At 32.6% G+C, this 21,004-nt stretch overlaps 2 protein-coding genes across 3 annotated transcripts; both read left to right on the top strand.

Moving 5' to 3' along the window:
* Positions 1 to 333: 333 nt before the first annotated feature.
* Positions 334 to 5,333, top strand: LOC137825564 (protein ANTHESIS POMOTING FACTOR 1-like). 2 transcript variants are annotated; one of them, XM_068631271.1, is made up of 12 exons: positions 334 to 891; positions 986 to 1,077; positions 1,216 to 1,316; positions 1,682 to 1,782; positions 1,868 to 1,934; positions 2,054 to 2,153; positions 2,249 to 2,362; positions 2,472 to 2,609; positions 2,727 to 2,811; positions 3,103 to 3,152; positions 3,959 to 4,155; positions 4,687 to 5,333. In XM_068631271.1, exons 1-11 carry the CDS (start codon positions 885 to 887, stop codon positions 4,106 to 4,108), a joined length of 1,005 nt encoding a protein of 334 aa, XP_068487372.1. In that variant the 5' UTR covers positions 334 to 884; the 3' UTR covers positions 4,109 to 4,155; positions 4,687 to 5,333. The 2 variants fall into 2 exon arrangements, with proteins under 2 accessions (XP_068487372.1, XP_068487363.1); XM_068631262.1 differs by having other exon boundaries at positions 355 to 891; positions 4,696 to 5,333.
* Positions 5,334 to 7,596: 2,263 nt separating this feature from the next.
* Positions 7,597 to 20,555, top strand: LOC137827213 (uncharacterized). Its single transcript, XM_068633472.1, has 15 exons — positions 7,597 to 7,961; positions 8,746 to 8,878; positions 8,999 to 9,048; positions 9,219 to 9,309; positions 10,034 to 11,475; positions 12,926 to 13,051; positions 14,530 to 14,602; positions 14,881 to 14,926; positions 15,047 to 15,119; positions 16,410 to 16,475; positions 18,033 to 18,110; positions 18,198 to 18,370; positions 18,612 to 18,658; positions 19,619 to 19,877; positions 19,967 to 20,555. The coding sequence occupies exons 1-15, from the start codon at positions 7,642 to 7,644 to the stop codon at positions 20,266 to 20,268; spliced, it is 3,279 nt and encodes a 1,092-aa protein (XP_068489573.1). The 5' UTR covers positions 7,597 to 7,641; the 3' UTR covers positions 20,269 to 20,555.
* Positions 20,556 to 21,004: the final 449 nt, after the last annotated feature.

Genomic DNA, 21,004 nt, shown 5'->3' on the forward strand with positions numbered 1-21,004 from the left:
ATCTTTCTACCTTATCTTCCATTTGCAGTATCAAATCTAACAATCACTGCTATAAAATCAAGTACAAATACAACCATATACACATATTCCAATAAGTAATCTCAATTTGCTAAAACCTAGCAAAAACCTAAAAATTATATGCTAAAATCAATAAATCACACCTCAAACTTATAACATAAATTAATTAAAATATAAACATTATCTCATTAATTATAAAATGACTACCATAATTAAAAAAATCACAATTTTTTTTAAATACCGCACTGGTCAATCCAATATTTTTTTTTAAATACCGAAATATATATTACTGTATTAAAAAAAATTGCTCAATTCGCACAATTCGCATAATCGAGTATATATTGTGAAAACGACACAAAAAATTGGGATAAAAACTCACAGAACTCACACGGCAGTTACCACCTCTGACCACCACCTACACTCATCACTTACAACCACAACCACCGCAAGCAACCACCCCCGAAGGTCGCAGTGAAGGAGAGAGCTCAAAGGAAGAAGAAATGAGCCACACCGCAAAAACCATCAAATATAAGGTCAATGATATATTTGCCATTTTAAAATTACATAGAGGTGAAGGAAGGAGTCATTGAGGTGCATGGAGAATTTGCCAAAGTAAAATTGGGAACGTGAGAGTGAGAGGAGAGCGTGACTGTCACTGCAAGTAACGAAGCGCCGTCCGAGAACCGCCGCCGCAGTGAGGAACGCCGGTGAGCTACGTCGCCTCGAGAACCACCGCAAGAGGCGCCGCCACGAGAACCGCTGCCGCCGCCAGAACTATCAGTTCCAACATTGCAAAACTCGTCGCTCCAACGCGAGTTGCGACTTCCTCAGCTTTTCAGATACCTAAGGCAAAATTTAGCGAGAAGATGGGAGGTATTTCAAAATTGTTATTGATTTTCGATGTTATATTTTTGCTCTGCTCTATTTGCCTTTCCCCTTGGTTTTCTTACGCTTTGAGTGTTCGTAGGGACACAAACGGAGAGAGAAGAGAAGGTGTCTTTGGAACTCAGTGAAGAAATTCTTCAGAGTATGGAAGTAGGAATGGCCTTCAAAGACTATGTGAGCAATTCTGCCATTACATTTTCTGTTCTTATTTTAGATTAGGGCAGTGTTTCTGATGTTTTGGGATTCGGCAACCTCAAATTTCTTTTTCATTGTATTCTTTTCTTTAATTTTTGTGCGCATATGTTTTTTCAGAATGGTAGAATTAGTTCCTTGGACTTTCACAGGGCTTCCAGTTATCTAGTAACTGCTAGTGATGATGAATCCATTCGACTGTATGAGGTTACCAGTGGGACGTAAGCCCCATTTTATCTATTGCTCTAATTATATAGACAATTGAATGAATGGTTAGATACATTCTTTTTATCCTCAAGTTTACTGAAATTGTTGCATCATCCTATCGATTTACATCTCTAGTATGATTTAAGAAGATTGCATCATTATTTGATTTGATGTGACAGATACTTTTAGATGATTGGGTTTATTAACATTTATAAATGACACATGTAATTTGACAACTACAAATTGTTCCATCATTTACAGCTAAATGGTTAACATGGATTATGGAGTAAATAAAGAGCTTAATAGTCGTGTTATTTGATTCTTTTTAATTTCTTGCCATTGCTGATCTACATGTATGCGTCAACATATTTGTTGTCAGATGTTTGAAGACAATTAATAGCAAGAAGTATGGGGTTGACCTGGTTTGCTTCACATCTCATCCTACAACTGTCATATACTCTTCAAAAAATGGTTGGGATGGTATGTTTCTTGCTTTCATCTTCAATGAACTTGGTATGATCTGTAAATTTTGTATACTCATTATAAAGAATTTCAATCAATCCAGAATCTTTGCGGCTTCTATCGTTACATGATAACAAGTATTTGAGATATTTCAAAGGTCACCATGACAGGTTTGTTATCTGTCATTTTGTAATTTATACATTTAAGTCTCATATCATAACATACATAACTCAAGTTCAGTTCATTCCATTCCATTTTATAATTATAAAGAATATACTTTTTTTCCCAGGGTTGTGTCGCTAAGCTTGTGCTCTCGGAAAGACTGCTTTATATCTGGTTCTTTAGATCGAACTGTTTTACTATGGGATCAAAGGGCTGAAAAGTGCCAGGTAGTGTCATGTGCATGCTGTTACTTGTTTATTCTATGTCCTTTTGTTTATGTACATCATATAACTTTTATAGGGGCTTCTTTAAAAATAAATAGGGACTGTTACATGTACAAGGAAGGCCTGCTATATCATATGACGATCAAGGGCTTGTCTTTGCAGTTGCCTTTGGAGGATTCATAAGAATGTTTGATGCTCGCAAATATGAAAAGGTTTGCAAATTCAAAATGAGAATATGAATATGTATAAAGCTTAGCTTTTGTTGTCTGTTAATTGTGACATACACTAATAATCTAATGTGGTGAATTTCACTTGCTACAGGGTCCCTTTGAGATATTTTCTGTTGGGGGAGATACTTCTGATGCAAATGTTGTGAAATTTAGTAATGATGGGAGTCTCATGCTTTTAACAACGGCAGATGGGCATATTCATGTACTTGATTCATTTCGTGGCACACTTGTTAGTATCTCTCCTTGCTAACCTAGTCCACTTTTTACCTCATAGTTCTGTCACTTAATTTATTGTGCTTTGAAAGGTTTTATGCGTGATTTGTTTTCTCTCGTTATATTTACGTAGTTATCCACATATAATGTCACACCTGTCTCATGCAACTCCACATTAGAAGCTTCTTTCAGCCCGGAGGGAATGTTTGTAATATCTGGTAAGCATTTTCAGATCATTCCAAGAATTTATGATCATTATTCATTTGGTATACACTTTGTTTGCACATTGAACTTTTTATTACACTGTTATTTCTTGCCTGAAATAGTGTTTTGGAAGAAAGATTTGGATTGACTATGATTATTTTAAAAGGCATGCATCATGGTGTGGTTTTTCTGTCTCACATTTTCAATCTTTTTTCCTATTTATGGGATCCTGTTGGTTGCTGCTTACTGCCTGTGCTGGTTTGTTAAGCTTAACTTGATAGTTTTACACTTGGATTCTTTGACAGGTTCTGGGGATGGAAGCATATATGCATGGAGTGTTCGAAGTGGCAAAGAAGTATGATAAGCTATATCCTTTCTTTTTTTTCATAGATATTTTCTTTACACATTTTTGTTTGAATTGTAATTTAATAATTGTTAATATAGTTTTTCTCCAATCAGGATTATATGCTTTCAACTTTATATTTCTGTTTCATTTTTCAGAATGTCCTACCCTTTGATTGTGAATACAGTCATTTATTTATTAATTGCAAACTGTTAATAATGGACTGAAAGTAGTCTTGACATAAAATTACTTATTACCTCTAAATGACTATGCTTCAATATTTGATTAAGTGAATTGAGTAAGTATTTCATCAGAAGCAGTAGTATATCTATAGATTGCAGAAAAGTGTACAAGAGAATATTGAAATATAGTTTCAGACTAGGAGAATCTACTCCTACATAGGCTTTTCAGAATACAAAAAAAAAGAGTTTTTACTGTGTCTTTCTTTTTATTTGACATTAGATATCACCAGACAACTAATCTCTTTTCAACAACTGACTCCTTTTTCGTTCGTGTGTACCTACAGTATACATCCAGTCATCGCTTTTGATGGGATGGGAGCCAGTTATAATTGTTAATAATTCTTTAGTATTTGTCTATTTTCCTCTCCTGAGTCTCTTTTATCACGTAGAAATAACAGAATATACTATTTTGAAGCCTGTCAAGTTGTGTGTGAAATTTGAACTTTTTAATTATACTTTTTAATTATAGCATGTGTGTTTGGCTTCAAAATCTACTTTGGTTAACAGAGTATTTTCGCTTTGTGGATTTAAGTACGGATTTAAGTACGAATTGTTAATTCTTTTTGCCTTGTCTAGGTTGCAAGTTGGAGGAGTGCAACTTCTGATACCGGACCTCCTGTAATAAAATGGGCTCCTGGAAGTCTTATGTTTGCTACTGGATCATCTGAGTTGTCATTCTGGATTCCAGATTTGTCTAAGTTGGGATCTTATGTTGGAAGAAAGTAGAAACAATGCATGATAAAATTATTGTTTGCCCATCAACCCACTTAAAGGTAATATTTTTTTACTACCACACAAAGTGATAAGTTTTGTCATGGTTTGTAAATATTCTTCTCTCATGAGCAATGAGTATTTCAATTATCCTCTTAATAATCTGTACAAGTTGAAATATTTAGATGTGTATATCTTCTTTCTCTCAACATGCTTGCTGTGGATGTTCTTTTGATTATAATTACTTCCCATGCTCATCTAGATCATTAGTGACTTCTATTTGGTAGAGACTGCTCATCCGTGCCTCTGTTAATCAAGATTTTTAACCTCTTGTGAAAAGCTCATGGCAAAAAAACTGTCCTTGTGAATGGTTGAATTCCAGTTTTGTTTTGGATTTGATGCTTGTGATAATAAATTTTTAAATTTGACATGCATACCTCTTTGAGGTAGGGAATCAATCAACCATATAATTTTTTTCCTTGCTGAATTGGGGCTGGAGTTCCCTGCTTGCCTTTCTTCCATATGGATATGATGCTTTTCCACTTTCAGAAATATTTTGACCAATTATTTATGAGGCTTCACCCAAATATTAGTTATTGCAGAACTGTACTGGGTGTGCTTTCCTCTGCTGGCAGCATCAGTATATGAGGGATTGTTGTGTTTTGCCGAGATGTGATGGTGGAGGAATGGGGATCTTCTTTGTAGTTGTTACCTGAGGAAAATATAAACTGCCTGATTATATCTTTTATGCAATGGAAGTTAATGAAGTCTGTTAAACCATTCCACTTGATGACCCCGGTGAGATTGAAGACAGAACTTATGGCATGATGAATGAAAATCCCCTTTCATAGGAGTTATTAACCTGTCCAACAATATTTTTAGACCTGCCACGGCCATCTCTCTTTACCCATTGTACTATGGACTGATTTTGTTTGCGGGTCTGTGATTGTTTTGGTTCGATAAGTTCTAATACGGCAGAGGAGAAGTGTGAAATCCTTTTTCCTTTTGGTCACGATAGAGGAGAAAGCAAAGAGAGAAAAATAAGTCACCATTTTTGTTGATTGTTGCATGCAAGCCTTGAGGCAACTTCATCATGACCTCTAGTTCTCACTCTCATCTTCACATCTTCATTTTTTTTCTTTTGATGAGCTTAAGCATGGGTTTCTTCCCTGTAGACTCATACTATGGTTTTCATTACTAATTCAATCATAGTCAAGCATGAATGCCCCTATTATTGATATTTTGCACTTTGCATACGAATTTCGGGGTATGAAGCCCTTTTACTTCATTTTGTTTTTGCTTTTTGTTTGTCTAGGTGTTTTCTTTATATTTTTTACTCTTTAATTCCTTGGGAAGGTTCTAAATTCAAAGGAGACATGGCCTAGTTTTAATCATAAATAAATTGTAAATAGATAGTGGAACTACTTATGAATTTTTAGTTTTAATAACAATAATAATAATTGTTATATAATTTGAACTCTTCATGCTCTAAATAAAGAATGGACTTAGGATTTTTCATGAAACCAATGGTAAATATAGGTAAACTTATTTTTAAAGGGTAAGGTATACATAAGCTTCATGATAATATTCCAAGTAAAAATGATATTGTTAATGGAGTAGTCACATTTTAGTGGTGAAAATTATTTGTAATTTTAATATGAATAATAGAAATGTGAGTTATTCATCCGGCCTCATATTTGACATTTTGAATTTTTTAATAATATCTTACTACACCTGTCAGAATAATATTACGAGATTATTTAAATAAAAAAAATTAAATTTATTCACAATTTTTTAAAATTTTTTTTATTAATTTTTAAAAAAAGTTTTTCTTATGTTGACTAATTCATGGGTCAATCTTTATGGACTAGAAAAATCAAGTTTGTATATTTTATATAGACGATTTAGTCTGCATTGTCATCATTTTTTCATCCCTTTTTGTACCTTCTTTTCATTTAAGGTCATTTGTCATTTGCACGAGTATTTCATCATTTTACTAGAAAATTTGGTGCATGTTCAAATTGATATGGAGCAGAGAATTTGCCTCAATGTACTCTCCTCTTAAGTATTGGGCTTCCAATAGATTGCAAGGCATTTCTTCCTTCACCTCCCTATTTTCTTCCTACACTGCATACATTTTCAATTCCAAAATTATCCTTGGACAAAAGGTACAGGATTTGTTTTGTTTTTCATTTCTAAAATTTAGAATACGTATTTCGAATTCTAGAATTCAAAAAATATTTTCTAGTTCGAAAATACATTTTGAACTCTAAAATTTGAAATTTTTTATTTCAAAATTTGAAATTTTGTATTCCAAATTTTAAATTTTGAAAGATATGTTCAAACTAAAAAATACAGAATTCTAAGTTTTGGAATACAATTTTATATTATGAACTGCATTTTTCAAATTCTAAAATTCGAAATGTATTTTAAAAAAAAAACATATTCTGAAGTAAAAAATATATTCAAAACTCAAAAATATATTTCATTCAATTGACATTTGACATGCTTTTTATTCGACTCTTATCATCCTTTCAAATATTTGAAAGACTAATGGTATAACAAATTATTTGAAAAAAATAATAATATTGATAAGTCAGTAAAGTTCTAATTAAATCATATAATTTCATATCATACATAAAATAGGTAAGATCATGTTTTTTTTTTCCAAAAAATAGTGTAATTTTATTTTGAAATTTCTAAAATAGGTATTTTTTTTATTCTCAAAATGTATAAATCGCCAACACGGAATACGATTTGGCAAGGCAAAATCATACATATAAAATTTTGAAAATAAAAATAAAAATAAGATATGTGAAAATACGATTTTTATTTCATATATACATTTTTAATATTATAATATGTTATTTTTTCTAAAGAAAAAACAAAAATCCTATATGAAAAATATGATTTCAATTAAAAATAGTCTTCCACGTCTACGTTTTAAATATTATAATATATAATAATACGTTTTAAATATTTTAATATATATAATTTTAATATACATTTCTTTAGTATTTAAAATAAAAATAATAGAAAATTAGATTTTAGTATTTAAAATAAATATAAAAATATTAGAAAATTAGATATATTTTTTTAATTTATTATTATAATTTTTATATATAATTAAAGAAAATTATATTTTTATAAAATATTTTTTTAACTAAATGAATATGTGAACGAATTTCATCTCAAACCCCACATACACGATAAAAAATCATTCAGACCAATAACTAATTGTATACGCACTTTCAAATAAGTCAAAAAAATACTACTTTTATAGTATATATTTACTTACAATATTTAGCTTTTATTAATTTATGCTTTTATTTAGGATGAAGTAATTTTGATTTAGTAAAAGAGAAAACAATTTAATTAATAAGTAACACTATTTTTTTTCAAAGAGTTTATATATCTCTTATATTATAGAAGATAATATTATCATTAAATAGTTTTATATATGAAATAAATTTTATATATAAACAACTCGGTCTTTATTGGGGTCTAGGGTTCGAAACCAGGTATCTTCAAAAAAAAATTTACAATTTATGTTCATAGAGGAAATGGAAGACAGAGAGAAGAACACTTGCATTTCTGAGCTAATTGATGGCAATGAGAAGGAAAAGAAGAAGAAGAAGGTGAAGCAAGTCACCCAGAGAGTTGCTGTGAAAGCATCAGCACCAAATCCTGCAACTGCAAACAATGGTGGTAATGTCAGTGCTGTTAGGATTGCTCTGTTCGATTTTTCGGTTGAAAATTTCTTCCGAGACATGGACACCATTGTCAGACTCTGTGGGAAGGAAGAAGACGGTGCTGCTATTGACCAGAGTGAGATTCAGAGAATGTCTTCCTCAGTCACTTTCTTAAGGTACAAACAAATCAAATTTGATTTGAGAACTTTTATTGCATTCAATTTTATGTTTATAAATTAGGTACAAAATGGAGTGTTCATTCCTAGAGAGTGTGTATCTATAAGAGAAGTGAGGGGTCCACAGTGTTATTCTGTTTTCAGCTATGTTAACTAATGTTGTTACTTTTCCATCTTGTGAAGAGAAGAGGAACAGATGGAATGACAAACATGAGCTGTAACCCCTCTATGGGGTATCCAATTATTGGAATCATCTTATTTTGCAATAGTATAAAGTCATATCTGATTTATCTGTTGGCTGATTCACAATGTGGTTGAGCTTATGATTCGTAGTATATTGCTGCAAGACTTCCAGTGTGACAATATGGCTTTATGTTGTTAGGGTGTAAAAGTCAGCTTTGAAGAACTTTTCATCATCTCTTTCTTTCTGTCTGTCTGAGTGACTGAGTTGACTAACTTCAAATCCTCTTCCATTTCATATCCAACAGTGTAATTGCTTACATTAGAAGTCTGATTGGTTATGGATGTTTCTCCTGATTTTGCAAGTATAACTCTTCTCAGAAATACAACATGTCACCTTGATAATATCTATTTTTAAGATGGTTGGATCATAAAGTATAAAAAAAAACTTTCTGCACTATCAGTGAGAACCATTGTAAAGAATAATATTAGTAGTTAGTAGTTACCAAAAGTCTTGTATTTGAAAACTGCCCGATGTTCTAGTTTTTGGAATTTTCTGAAATAAACCCCTAATTTCTTGTTTTTGTCGATGTTAAATGTGCAGAGAATGGAGAGATTTTAAATATCCATCAAAAAACATTAAATTTGCATACGGAATGGAGAGCTCTAATTGTTTTGAGGGGAAAGATGTCAGTGCCATAAATTTGCCCCCATTTTCTTCTGCTTCTGTTCCTGAGGTACATTTCCTTTATACTGTATACTTTATTTGTTTACTGGTCAATTTTTGCAACATATAACTTCTCATGATATTTACCTTTTCTTCATCACTACCTGGACTTTGTATATCTTTTTTGTAGCAAGATATACAAAAGGAACAACTTGGGGAGGTCATATCTCAAGAACGCAGGTATGACTAAGATATAGCTATTTTTGTTGTTTTATTAATTGACATGACTATGCCATAATAGTACATGTTTCTATTAATCAAATAACAATTATCTTTGAACTTGCTGACAGATTAGAAGTTCTAGCCGTATATTATTTAACTTGACTAACATTTCATGTTTTGTTGAGCAGAGATTTTGTGATGAATGTTGGAGGCTCTGTATGGGCATTAGACTGGTGTCCTCAAATACATGAAAAACCTGATTCTTCAGTTAAATGTGAGGTACTTGGTTAGCTTTCTTCCTTTAAACCAAGCCTTATTGTAGGTTTTTTTGGCTGCTGTAGTGAGAAGTACGCTTGAATGCAATCCAAATACTATTTGTCTGAGTGACTTTGATGACTTGCGTATTAAGTATAACTTTGCCAATTTGATGTTACCAAGGTTATAGGGCTAGTTATTGGTAGTAGATAATGATGTTTGAAAATCTTTTATTTTATTCAATTCTTATCACATTCATAAGAATGTTGATGTTTTAAGTTTATTTTATATGGCTTCATGACTCTTTTAGTTAGGTAGTTGTGTTTTGGGGGAAGCATGTTTTTTTGATGGAGGTTGGAGAGAAATTATTAAATATTAAAGGAAAAATTCTCTTGTATATTCTCAAATCTTCTTCTTGACATCCCTATTTGTTCATAACTAATTTTCAATTTAATCTAATTGAACTATTCTTCTAAACATTAGCTCTTTTGGTTTTTCTATTGTAAATTCATTTACCTGTAATAAGATGAGATGCATAAATGAAAGGGAAAATGCACATTGTAATATTTTGAATAATGTTTGTGTCTTGCTTGGTCATTTGTTTGTCTGCACTTGGACTTGTTGTATGTAGTCAACTGATAAACTAAGCTTTGATCTTTACTATAGACATGATAGTAGAAAATTTAATAAATATTTTCTTCTGCAAACCTTGCACATGAAATGAACTTCTATATGATATTTGTCTTAGTTTATTGCTGTCGCTGCTCATCCACCGGGCTCTTCTTATCACAAAATGGGTGCCCCACTTACTGGCAGAGGTGTCATACAAATATGGTGTCTTCTAAATATCTCGGAAAACAATGACAAGTCAACAAAAAAGAAGAAGCCAAAATCTCGAAAAAATCCAACTGTGGTGAATGATATGACTTGTGATAAAACAGATGGAGACACAACTGACAAATCAACCCAAATAAAGAAGCCTAGAGGAAGACCAAGAAAAAATCCAATAGTGGTAGCAGTGGATGATATGAATTGTGCTAAAAAAGATGGAGGTGAAAATGATAAATCGACGCTAATAAAGAGGCCTAGAGGAAGACCTAGAAAGAATCCAACAGTGACAGCAGTGGATGATGAAAATTGTGAGATCCAGGATATGCCTGCTCTTGCTGTTCAATTTCCAGAAAATTCTACCGAGTTTCCTACTCCAGATGGGAATCATGAAAAAAATGAAGAAATACTTCCAAAATGTGATGGAGGCACAAATGACAAATTGACACAAATAAAGAGGCTTAGAGGAAGACCAGGAAAAAATTCCATAGTAATTGCAGTGGATGATATGAACTGTGAGACCCAGAACAAGTCAGCTAGTGATGTTCAATTTGCACAAAGTTCTACTGAGTTTCTTGCTTCAGATGGAAATCTTGAAAACAATGAAAAACTTATTATGTACAAAAGAAAAAACAGAGCTAAAGAAAATGTAGAGACAGATGAAAATTCAGCACTAGTAAAGAGTCTTAGAAGAAGACCAAAATCAAATTCAAAAGGAGTAACAGCAGATGATCCAAATTGTAACAATAAATCTATGCCTCTTGACATTCAAAACGCAGAAGATTTAACTGAATATTTTTCCAAAGATATGACTCTTGACAATTGCAATGAAAAATCAGTACATAGGCCTAGAAGAGGACATGAATCAAATTCAGCAATGACAAATAATTCAAATTGTGAGAATGAACCCATGCCTCTTGATATTCAAGTCCCAGAGGATTCAGCTGATTTTCTTTCTCTAGATGTGGCTCATGACAATTGCAATAAACATTCTTTGCAACAATATTCTGTTACAAAGCAAATACATACAAAGGAGGCTGTTTCTGCCTGCAATACTTTTTCAACAACTGTTGTTAAAAACAGTGGATTGAAAATTAATCATAGAGAAGGGAGATATGACCAAGATATAAGTGAGCCACTACAGTATGATAATGAGGCAAATTATCAACTATGTTCTACCTCTGAGTTGGAAGCTTGTTCTGTTCCGGAAGATGTAACTTTGCCTAGAGTAGTTTCATGCCTAGCTCATAATGGAAAAGTTGCATGGGATGTGAAATGGAGACCTACTAACATTTCTGATTCTTCTTACAAACATCGAATGGGCTATCTTGCTGTCTTGTTGGGCAATGGATCTTTGGAAGTGTAAGATATCTTGAGCCTTATTCTCCATTTGCAATTGTTTTTCTTGAAGATTTCTGATTTCTTGTTTTTGTTCATTGTGTTTATATGGTGTTACTGCTACTCCTTGATCAGACTTGAAGTATTTGAAATTTGTCTATTTTAAACAAATACAATTCTAATTGTTATATATAATACTGTGTGAGAAAATACCATTTCTCCTTTAGTCTAGTTGTTTAATTTAGTTTTTTCTTTTATGGATTTTTCTGGGTTTTTACTTACTGTATTTCAGTTACTTTATCTGTAGTCAGATGCTGTGATTGTCACAACTAGCATCAGTCATTGTTTCAAGTTTCTGATCTATTTATAAATACTTGAATGCAAACAGAAGCTAGTCGACTGTGTATTGTCAATCTCTAAAAATGGAAAATATTTTCTCAAATTTTCCAAACTTGGTATACTGTACAATAACGACTTCATGAAAACTTGAACGAGACATAATTGGACTACACTAAGGGCGATTACAGAAACAGAGAATAGGGATTGAAAGTACCTATAGTTTGAATGAAGTGTATTGCAAACTATTGTGCACAAGAACAAAGTGTTTGCCAGGCAAAAGTTTATCATACAGTCTTCCTAAATTTTGTATTTGCAGTTAGTGTATGATGTAGAATTTAGGTGGGGAAGAGAAAAGGAAACAAAATAATGAGGATAGAGGGAAAGAGGAGAGCAACAGAGGGATGAAAGAAAGTGTGTACTGCACATCTGTTATTATCATTGAGTTGAAAATACAACAGTTTTACCTTATTTATTAGCAGGTGCCATACAACTATGAACTACTGCCGGCGGATTAACTAGCTTCATTCCATTTCTTATTTGTATTTAGATATCAGTGTAGCTGGTTATTTACATGGTGTAAAAGCCAAAATAAAATTGTGTCAATAAAAAGTCACAACTCTTTCATTTGTCTCATTCAGTGTATTTTTTTTTTAAATTATGCATATGCAAGCATTTAACTATAAATCTCTAAAGGAAAACATTCTAGTTTTTAGTCATGGTTTCATGTAGCGCTTCTGTTTGAAAGAAGGATGTGGTCATCTTTTCTTTTGTGTGTTGGGAGGAAAATGAGGAGAGATTTATGTTGCTTCATAATTTATTCGATACTGAGAATTTTTGTTTCTCACTACCTAACTTCATAATTTCTGGTGCGCTTTACCACACTGTTTTTCTTATTTTGATCGTAAATATCAGTAGTGGCTTTGCAAGTTTTGAATACTGTACATGAAATTGTCATTCAGTGTTTCTAAGAAATTATTTTAGTAGAGATGATAAATTAATAATTCTTGTTCCTTCATAATGACTACTTCATTGTTGTTTATTCATAGAAAAATCAAGTTTCTTTTATCAAGTGTAAGTTGTTTTGAGGAACACTGACTTGGGTGACTTTTGTTTTTGTTTGCACTTGTCATTGCAGGTGGGAGGTTCCTCTTCCTCATGTATTGAGAACAATTTATATGCACAGAGAGGGGACTGATCCACGTTTTATAAAATTGGAGCCTGTATTTAAATGCTCAATGTTGAAGCGTCGTGGCATACAAAGGTATTTGTTTGGACTCTATTCAAGAAAAACTTAAAATCCTAATCAAGAACCGAGTTACACTCGCAGCAATGATATCTAACAGATTTTCCTATTTATTGATTTAAGAATCAAAGTCATACAAAACCAAAGGTATACAAGTATACCGCCAAAAGGAGCACTCTCCTTTTCACACTGGAAAAATCCAATTAAAACAATTATAAAGAAAACTGCATCCCGAAACAAAAGAGGACTTATTTAAAACCTATATAACAACTAAAAACAAACTAATTTAGTTAACTCAGTTTCCCCCACTAAAATTACAGTTTGACCCTTTTCCCCTTTTCCTCCTATAATAAACCTGTAGATACAGGACCTGTAGATACAGGTTTATTATACTACCTGAAATTATTCCTAAAAGTACTTCCTCCCTCTGAAATGACCATGTCGTCAAGGTTGAGTTGAGTTTAAACTCAAATTCTAAGAAATGTAGTCCTATGTATATGCAAATAATGATCTGTTGTGTACTATTTTAAAGGTAATACTATTTAGGCTCATAAGCGCACCCATTCTTAATGTTTTCATTGTTGTCAGTTTACTATTAAAAGCAAATTTGAATATCATTATTTTATCAAACTCGACAAAATTTCTTACATGAGCTTGTCATAATCGTAAATTTATTTTAGGGAAAAAACTTCTATTTTCATAGTATACTTATGTATATAATATCAAATTTATAGATAATGTCAATAATGGGACCTTATTTCAGTTTTGATTGGGTATGCATGATTTTTTGTGTGATAGCATTTGGATGTTTTCATCGATAATGTTATTCATGTAGTGGTTGGTGTGATGTTATTTTGTTGAGGTTTGGTAAACATAAAACACTACTGTAATAGACCCATTTACATGATACATCCCTATTTAGAGTTTGTTTGTAACTAGAGTGGTAATTTCATGAATGATAAAATGCTACTTGACATTATCCTTTTAAAAAAATGAGCCGCATTGGTAATGATTTTCTTGTGTTAGTTTTGGTTGTACTCTGAATCTCTATTAAATCTGTTTCTGCATAGTGAAACCAGAATAAATTTTCATACAAAGGGGCACTGATTAAATCGCTAGGGCAAGCTTTGAATTAAATTAACCTCTTTACTTGTTATGTTAATTTAGGGTAAAAAGCATTAGTTTGCCAATAGATACTTGTTCATTGCAAAAGTTATGAGGTGCTATTGAAAGGAAATGTTAGCTTTTATAGGGATTTATTTTAAATAGAAACTTTATTCATTTTAAAAGAACTTGCTATGCTAATTCTTTTTCTAGTGAATGGTTTTTCACTGAATTAGAACCTTCTGTATAGTCTGCTCATTATCCATTGTGGAGGATGCTAAAAGCTGGAACTTCGCTGCAAAATGTTATTGAATATACATAATCCTGTTTAATATATGCTTTTTGGTATCCTGAATATGTGGTTTAATTTAGTCCATCATTTGATCTCACAGCATTCCACTGACAGTGGAGTGGTCAGTTACACCCCCACATGACTATTTACTTGCTGGCTGCCATGATGGAACGGTATAACTCCTTAAATGTTCAATTTATGTACTTTGCATTCTCTAAATTGAGGTTTACATTGCTCTAATAATTAGGAAATAGATTTTTCTATGGAGTTTCATGATGGAAAAGGGAAAACCTTCAACTTTTTACCATAATATTTTTCCTCTAATAATCCTGTATTATAATTTATGATGTTCTTAGTCTGTTTTGTTAAAATATCAACTTATTGTCATCTTAAAACTTTTTTATTCACAATGTATATCACTTCTAATGTAATTTGCTTTATATTTATTTAGGTTGCTTTGTGGAAGTTTTGTATAAATTCTTCATCCAAATGTGATGGTAATATTTTTGTTAATTGGTGTCTGTCTCGTGTTTACCTATTTGGTTGTTAGGGATGGTAGCTATATTGAAAAATAAGTTGATACGTTATATTTTATTGACTAAATTTGTAATATGCAGATACAATGCCTGTGCTTTGTTTTGGAGGGGATACAGTTCCTATTAGAACAGTTGCCTGGGCTCCGTTTGAAGGGTTAGTAAATTGAACCTTCTCAACAATAGCATGTTGCATTGAATATGGTTCTATTACCATATATCTCTACGAAACACAGGATTCCATGCACATTATTAAGAAATACTCTGTAAATGTTTAGGATATTTACTTCTCTGTATTCCCTTCCCTCATTGTTAAAACAATGATACTCCAGCTACAATCATATTTAATTAAGTCAGACACTTCAGTATGAGAATGAGGCAAATCATTAGCCAGTACATTTAAGAAACGTAAAATTCAAAGCAGATTATAAAGAAATATTCTGTAAATGTTGAGGATTCTATGTAATCCCTCACTGTTAACTAACCATACTCCGTCAACAACCATATATAATTAATTAACTCATGAACTAATTTCTTTATTATATCTATTTGGTTTTTTTTATGAGTTTCTCTTATGAAAGCATTAAGCTTTCCTAAGAAAATAGCATTAAGAAAAAAATGAAAAACAAAACACAAACCATGGGGGGACCACATGTAACCCATGAAATCAAGCAAACCTAAACTCCAGTAGCCTGTACCGAATTAAAAAAACCCTTCCCTAATGTAATGGGCATTAGTTGATACCATACCAAACAATAAAAACTATAACTATATAAGCGTTCCTCATAGGCTATTCTGCTAAAATTCCAATGCAGACATTTGAAATGCAAGATTATTTGTTTTTGTATCTTCTAGCTAGTGTATAACCAAACCTTTCTTATTTTTCTTAAGGGGCCTTACCACAGTTTGAGGTGAAATTTCTTTCTCAGCTGAATCAAGTTCCTCCCCCTTCTCAACTATCACCGCAAAATTACAATATCTCCCTTGACACAAGGAGTAGGAAGTTGGCTTAACGAAACGTCACAAGTGTTATTGAAGGCCTGTGCAAAAGTTTTCTTTGGCCTCCCCTATACATTCTTCTCTACCCTCTTGACTGGCTCCACCTTCATGACTGGCGCATACCCATCATTGATTTATTCTTTTTTTCTTATTCAATTTTTCCCCGAGGATACTAATTCTGATTTAGCTGGTTTCTCTCCTTAATCAAACTCTTTCCTATTGAAAATAAAATTATACCACCAATTTTGTCTAGATATGATTTGTAAGTCGATCGTTTTTTATTCTAGGCATGCACCCTTGTTTTTCCCATGAAGATTGCTTCAATAACAAAGCATTTGTTTGTACACATGCAAACATCATACATCTGAGTTCATCTATGTATGAATCAGTTGCGCATCTTTTTACCGTCGTGTTGAATGTAGTCTGAGGTTTTGTTATCATATTCCAGGGATCCAGAGAGTTCTAATATAATAGTAACTGCTGGACATGAAGGCCTTAAGTTTTGGGACCTACGGTGAGTCTGTTATTTCTCCCTAGATATTTTTGTTTACTTTGTTATGTTATTTCTTTTTTTAATTGTAGTTCATTTTAAACACTAATATGCAATGTTTTTGTTTCGTTCTCCATTAAACTAAAATGCTAGTTTCTATCTTCTTAATTACAGTAGCTTTTGTTAGCACTTAATTTCAAGAGGAGAGTCCAACCAAAAAGCCTAGACGATTAGCTAAGAGAACCTCTTGACATAATTACCACATAAAGTAACTTATTCTATTCAATGTTTGACTCCTTACATTGTCATTCCCTTTAAGGGCCTATATCACGACAATAGCTTCACTCTATTGATACTGACCTGATCCCTTCTCCATAAGACTTCGCTCTATTGATACTGACCTGATCCCTTTTCTCCTTAAGACGACTTCACTTATCTATCAGTTCTCGGCTTGCACCTTAATCCAGCCTATAGGTAGTACTTTTTGGTTGCCCAACTCTCAATGAATACACCTATTGTTAGGACTTAAGTAAAAAAGGAGAGCCTAACCTAAAAGACTAGTCTATTAGGTGGTAGAACTTATAGATTTAAGTGCCACATCAAGTAGCTTATCCTACTTAATGTGTGACTCCTTGTAAATTTTTATTATAGAACTTAATGAATTTTGTTTTGAATGATGTTCCAATTTTATTATACAAATAAAACTTGGCTTAGACCTGTAAAATGGTGAGCTGATCTCTTGATCGATTTTGGTAGCATGTAGATTGGTTTTGAGTTGGCTAGTTTTGAGTTAACTCATGTTGGTTTATCAGAGCTAGCCCAGTTACTGGAATCTAATAGTGTCTCTCACTGACAATGTCTTGGTAAACTACTGCCAACATTGAAATCCCCCTAGAGCTCCAGCTCATACTCAATTTGGTGCGTGGATCTGGAATATTGATGCTCTCTGTGCTTAATCTCTCTGGACCTAGGTCTGGCTTCAATCCTGTAGAGATAGCCAAAATATCAGAACATCAACCCAATCATACTGAAAATTAAAACTTAAAAATTAGTTAGATAGGATGTAACTCAATCATATTGAGTTCATTCTTATGAATGAGTCGTTTATACATAATATCTAAGTTTATAAAATTTATACAAGAGGAGAGCATGAATTGGATCCATAAGATGAGATCCGAAAAAATCGTTTTCAATATCCTTCCGAAAACATCAATTGAAGAATAATCTTTGAATCAAATGATGTGATAGAATGCTCTTACATATGGCTTTTTAATCCTTATCAATAATAGAATGCTCTAATACATGGCTCAAATATGACCTTATAAAAAACACAAATGTTCATAAAATACAAATGCTCAAATATGACCAGATTAGGTACATATACCGAAAAACCGATACAATAACAATCATAATTTTAACAATTAGCTTTGCTGTTTTCAACATTATAAAGGTCAGACTTTTGTATCTTAACAAGTCAAGGTGTATGATTTCTTGTTTACGGGCAACAGAGGATTTACATTTAGTCTGTGTCTGTTCAACTTTTTTACAAATGTTTGCTTTATGATTGAAATTTGTTTGTAGTAATCCATTTCGTCCTTTGAGGAACCTCCATCCTTTGCCAAGAATCATATATAGTTTGGATTGGCTGTCAAAGCCAAGGTAATACATTATTTTGACTGGATTCAAATGCTGTCTAAATTGTCAATGTAATGAGCCCAGAATGATTTCGTTGGTACTTTTTTCTAGTTGCATCATTATGTCCTTTGAAGATGGAACAATGAAAACCATTAGCTTGGCGAAGGCTGCAAATGACCTTCCTGTCACTGGAGAAATATACAGTGGAAAAAAGCAACCTGGGTTGCACGGTTCTTTATATGCATCGTTTGCCATTTGGAGTGTTCAAGTGTCACGTATAACAGGTTTGTTTTTCGGTATGCTATGATTACATAATCTTATTGCTAGAAAAATTTTACTTTAGGAATTAAAATACTTGTGTACTATTGATCTTACTCCATAAAGTAACCGTTACTATTTCTGAGCAACAAACTTTCTTGTAATAACAAATTTGTCATTGTTTGTTTTCTCAATATCATACACTAAAACAATTCATTATCATTACTACAATTTTCTAAATTGATGGATTTGCTTTTATTATGTTAGGCATGCTTGCTTATTGTGGTGCAGACGGTACTGTCTTCCGTTTTCAGGTAACTCTTGTAATTTGTTGGAGATTGCAATTACCTGCAGTGCCTTTTTTTTTACTCAATAGGTTTTATGACCAATAGTCAAGAGTTTTCAGATCCCACTCTTTATGCTGAAGTTGAACTTCAACTTTCAACACAAGGAAGTATGGGCTTACGCATTGTTAATTTCTTAGTACAAGCAAAAATGGCTTTTGCGTATGTGCCCCCACATAGTAACTGCAGGATATAATAGAGTTGATATTTTACACAGTCCATAATTCATGTAAATTTTTTTAGCTGATCTTGCCTAAATAGTTCAAAAGGTTTTGCAGCCTGGGCCCTTATTTATGTAACTAATGACTCAATTTTATTGGCGTATATATTGGTATCTTGTTTAAGATTAGGAGTACAAGACCTATTATAAAGTTTTAGAAGACATGAACCCATGATGATTTTTTCTAAAATGTATGATGATATTGATGAGCAGTGCTACTTCCGAATAGGCTAAATATATTTTAGGGTAAATTATAATTTCACTCATGCAGTTTCACTCTTTCTCAAAGTACCGTCCTATAGTTCTACTAATTATTTGGTGTCAAACTGTTACTTTGTGGAAAGGGCTGTGGGTATGGCTCAAGAGGGTTTAGTGATACAAAAACAAAGGGGTTGGCATTTGGCACATTGAATACAAAATACGTGGAGTGAGGCACTGTTAGAGCACTTGGAGCTTTTTAATGAAATAACCTGCTTGTCTTGTGACAATTATTGATGACTAATCTTAAATTAAGACCTTGATATTTTCCTTAAGGAACAAGGATTTGAGAGAGGACTTGGTTTATGGAAAATGTACAATGTTGACAGTACATGTACATCTCAGATTTGTTAGTGAACTTTTCAAAACTGTAACTTCAATCCTTGATTAATGCTTTGTACAAATGACCTTCCCATATAATAATAATAGTGAGCTTGTTTTGACATACTCAGCTTACTACTAAATCAGTGGAAGCAGATCATGCACGCAATTCAGCCCCACGTTTTCTTTGTGGGTCAGTAACCGAGGAGAATTCAAATCTATTCATCAACACTCCTCTATCAAATGCTCCTGTTCCGTGGAAGAAGCCACCTGTCAAGGGTCGATGTGCTGAGTCTTTCCGAGACCTGTTATCCAAGACAAATCCATACAAAAATGCTCTTAATCAAGTGCCAGAAACTTCAATTTTTGATTGTGATTCTCAGACTTTAGGTCAGTCTTGCTAACCATAATATGATACCAATATGACTAGCTGCCGTAGTTTAGCTGAGAAAGCTTATTAACAATTCAATTTTTTGCAGCCATTTGTGGTGGTGAGAATGTGGATTTGTTGGAATCTGGGTCGGAGGAAGCTTCATATTCTATGAAGCAGCCCAAAGGGCCAAAACTGAACAAGGGCAGCAAGAAGAAACAAGATGAAAAGTCGGATTTTGGGAATATACCTGAAACCTTCCCTCCCAAAATGGCTGCGTTGCACAAAGTGAGATGGAACATGAACAAAGGTAGTGAAAGATGGTTATGCTTTGGAGGAGCTTGTGGACTCGTACGTTGTCAGGAGATTGTTTACTCTGATATTGATAACAAATTGGCCTTGAAAAAATGACACCATCTAATATGATTCATTGCAATCAAAGCAAAGCAAATTAATGAAATGTTCACAAAGATCCAAAATCCAAGCCACCAAATACTGAGTATTGAATCTTATTCCTAAGCAGTTTTGCAACTTAGTCAAAAACACATCCTCCTATTTCTCCCCTCAATAGTGAAATAATAAAATAAAAAAACTACTTGTGACTAACACCAAAATATTAGTTCTTTTTACACAATTCGTTAATTGTTGGAATGAGCACTATAATGAAGATGTTATACAATTTATTTGGTTTACTAAAAGACGTTATTCAAAAGAAAAATCTACTAAATAAGGTCAGAAATTATGATTATGGAATGCTGACCTTATTTAAATGCAGTAATACTCTTTGAATACATATTGCTATAACAAGATTAAAAGTAACTTTTTATTTAAATTTTCTCATATATTAACACTTACATTTTTACACTATTCTTCAGTCTGTAACCAACTGCTCAACTTTTCCTCTCAAAAAACAATTTTTAATCCATTTGTTAATATTTTATCAGTGAAAGAAAATGTGAGAAAGTTGACTTATGCCCTTTTTCAACGGTTGAATATATAGTTGTATGCATGTTGAAACTAATTGTCTGCATGGCTATTATATATATGTACTAAAAAAAATTTATCGACAATAACAAATAAAATAAATGAAAGTATTAAGGTATTTTACATATAAAAAAATCCTCTAGAAAAAATGCACACATATACA

The sequence above is a fragment of the Phaseolus vulgaris genome, chromosome 11 (assembly GCF_000499845.2).
Source record: "Phaseolus vulgaris cultivar G19833 chromosome 11, P. vulgaris v2.0, whole genome shotgun sequence".
Taxonomy (NCBI): domain Eukaryota; kingdom Viridiplantae; phylum Streptophyta; class Magnoliopsida; order Fabales; family Fabaceae; genus Phaseolus; species Phaseolus vulgaris.

Bases quoted from the DNA above. Each gene is read 5' to 3' on its own strand.
- LOC137825564 (XM_068631271.1), top strand. The intron at 1,078-1,215 runs GTGAGCAATTCT...ATGTTTTTTCAG, and splicing joins GAATGGCCTTCAAAGACTAT to AATGGTAGAATTAGTTCCTT. The intron at 2,363-2,471 runs GTTTGCAAATTC...CACTTGCTACAG, and splicing joins ATGCTCGCAAATATGAAAAG to GGTCCCTTTGAGATATTTTC.
- LOC137827213 (XM_068633472.1), top strand. From the start codon at position 7,642: ATGTTCATAGAGGAAATGGAAGACAGAGAGAAGAACACTTGCATTTCT. The intron at 9,310-10,033 runs GTACTTGGTTAG...TATTTGTCTTAG, and splicing joins ATTCTTCAGTTAAATGTGAG to TTTATTGCTGTCGCTGCTCA. The intron at 15,120-16,409 runs GTTAGTAAATTG...ATCATATTCCAG, and splicing joins GCCTGGGCTCCGTTTGAAGG to GGATCCAGAGAGTTCTAATA.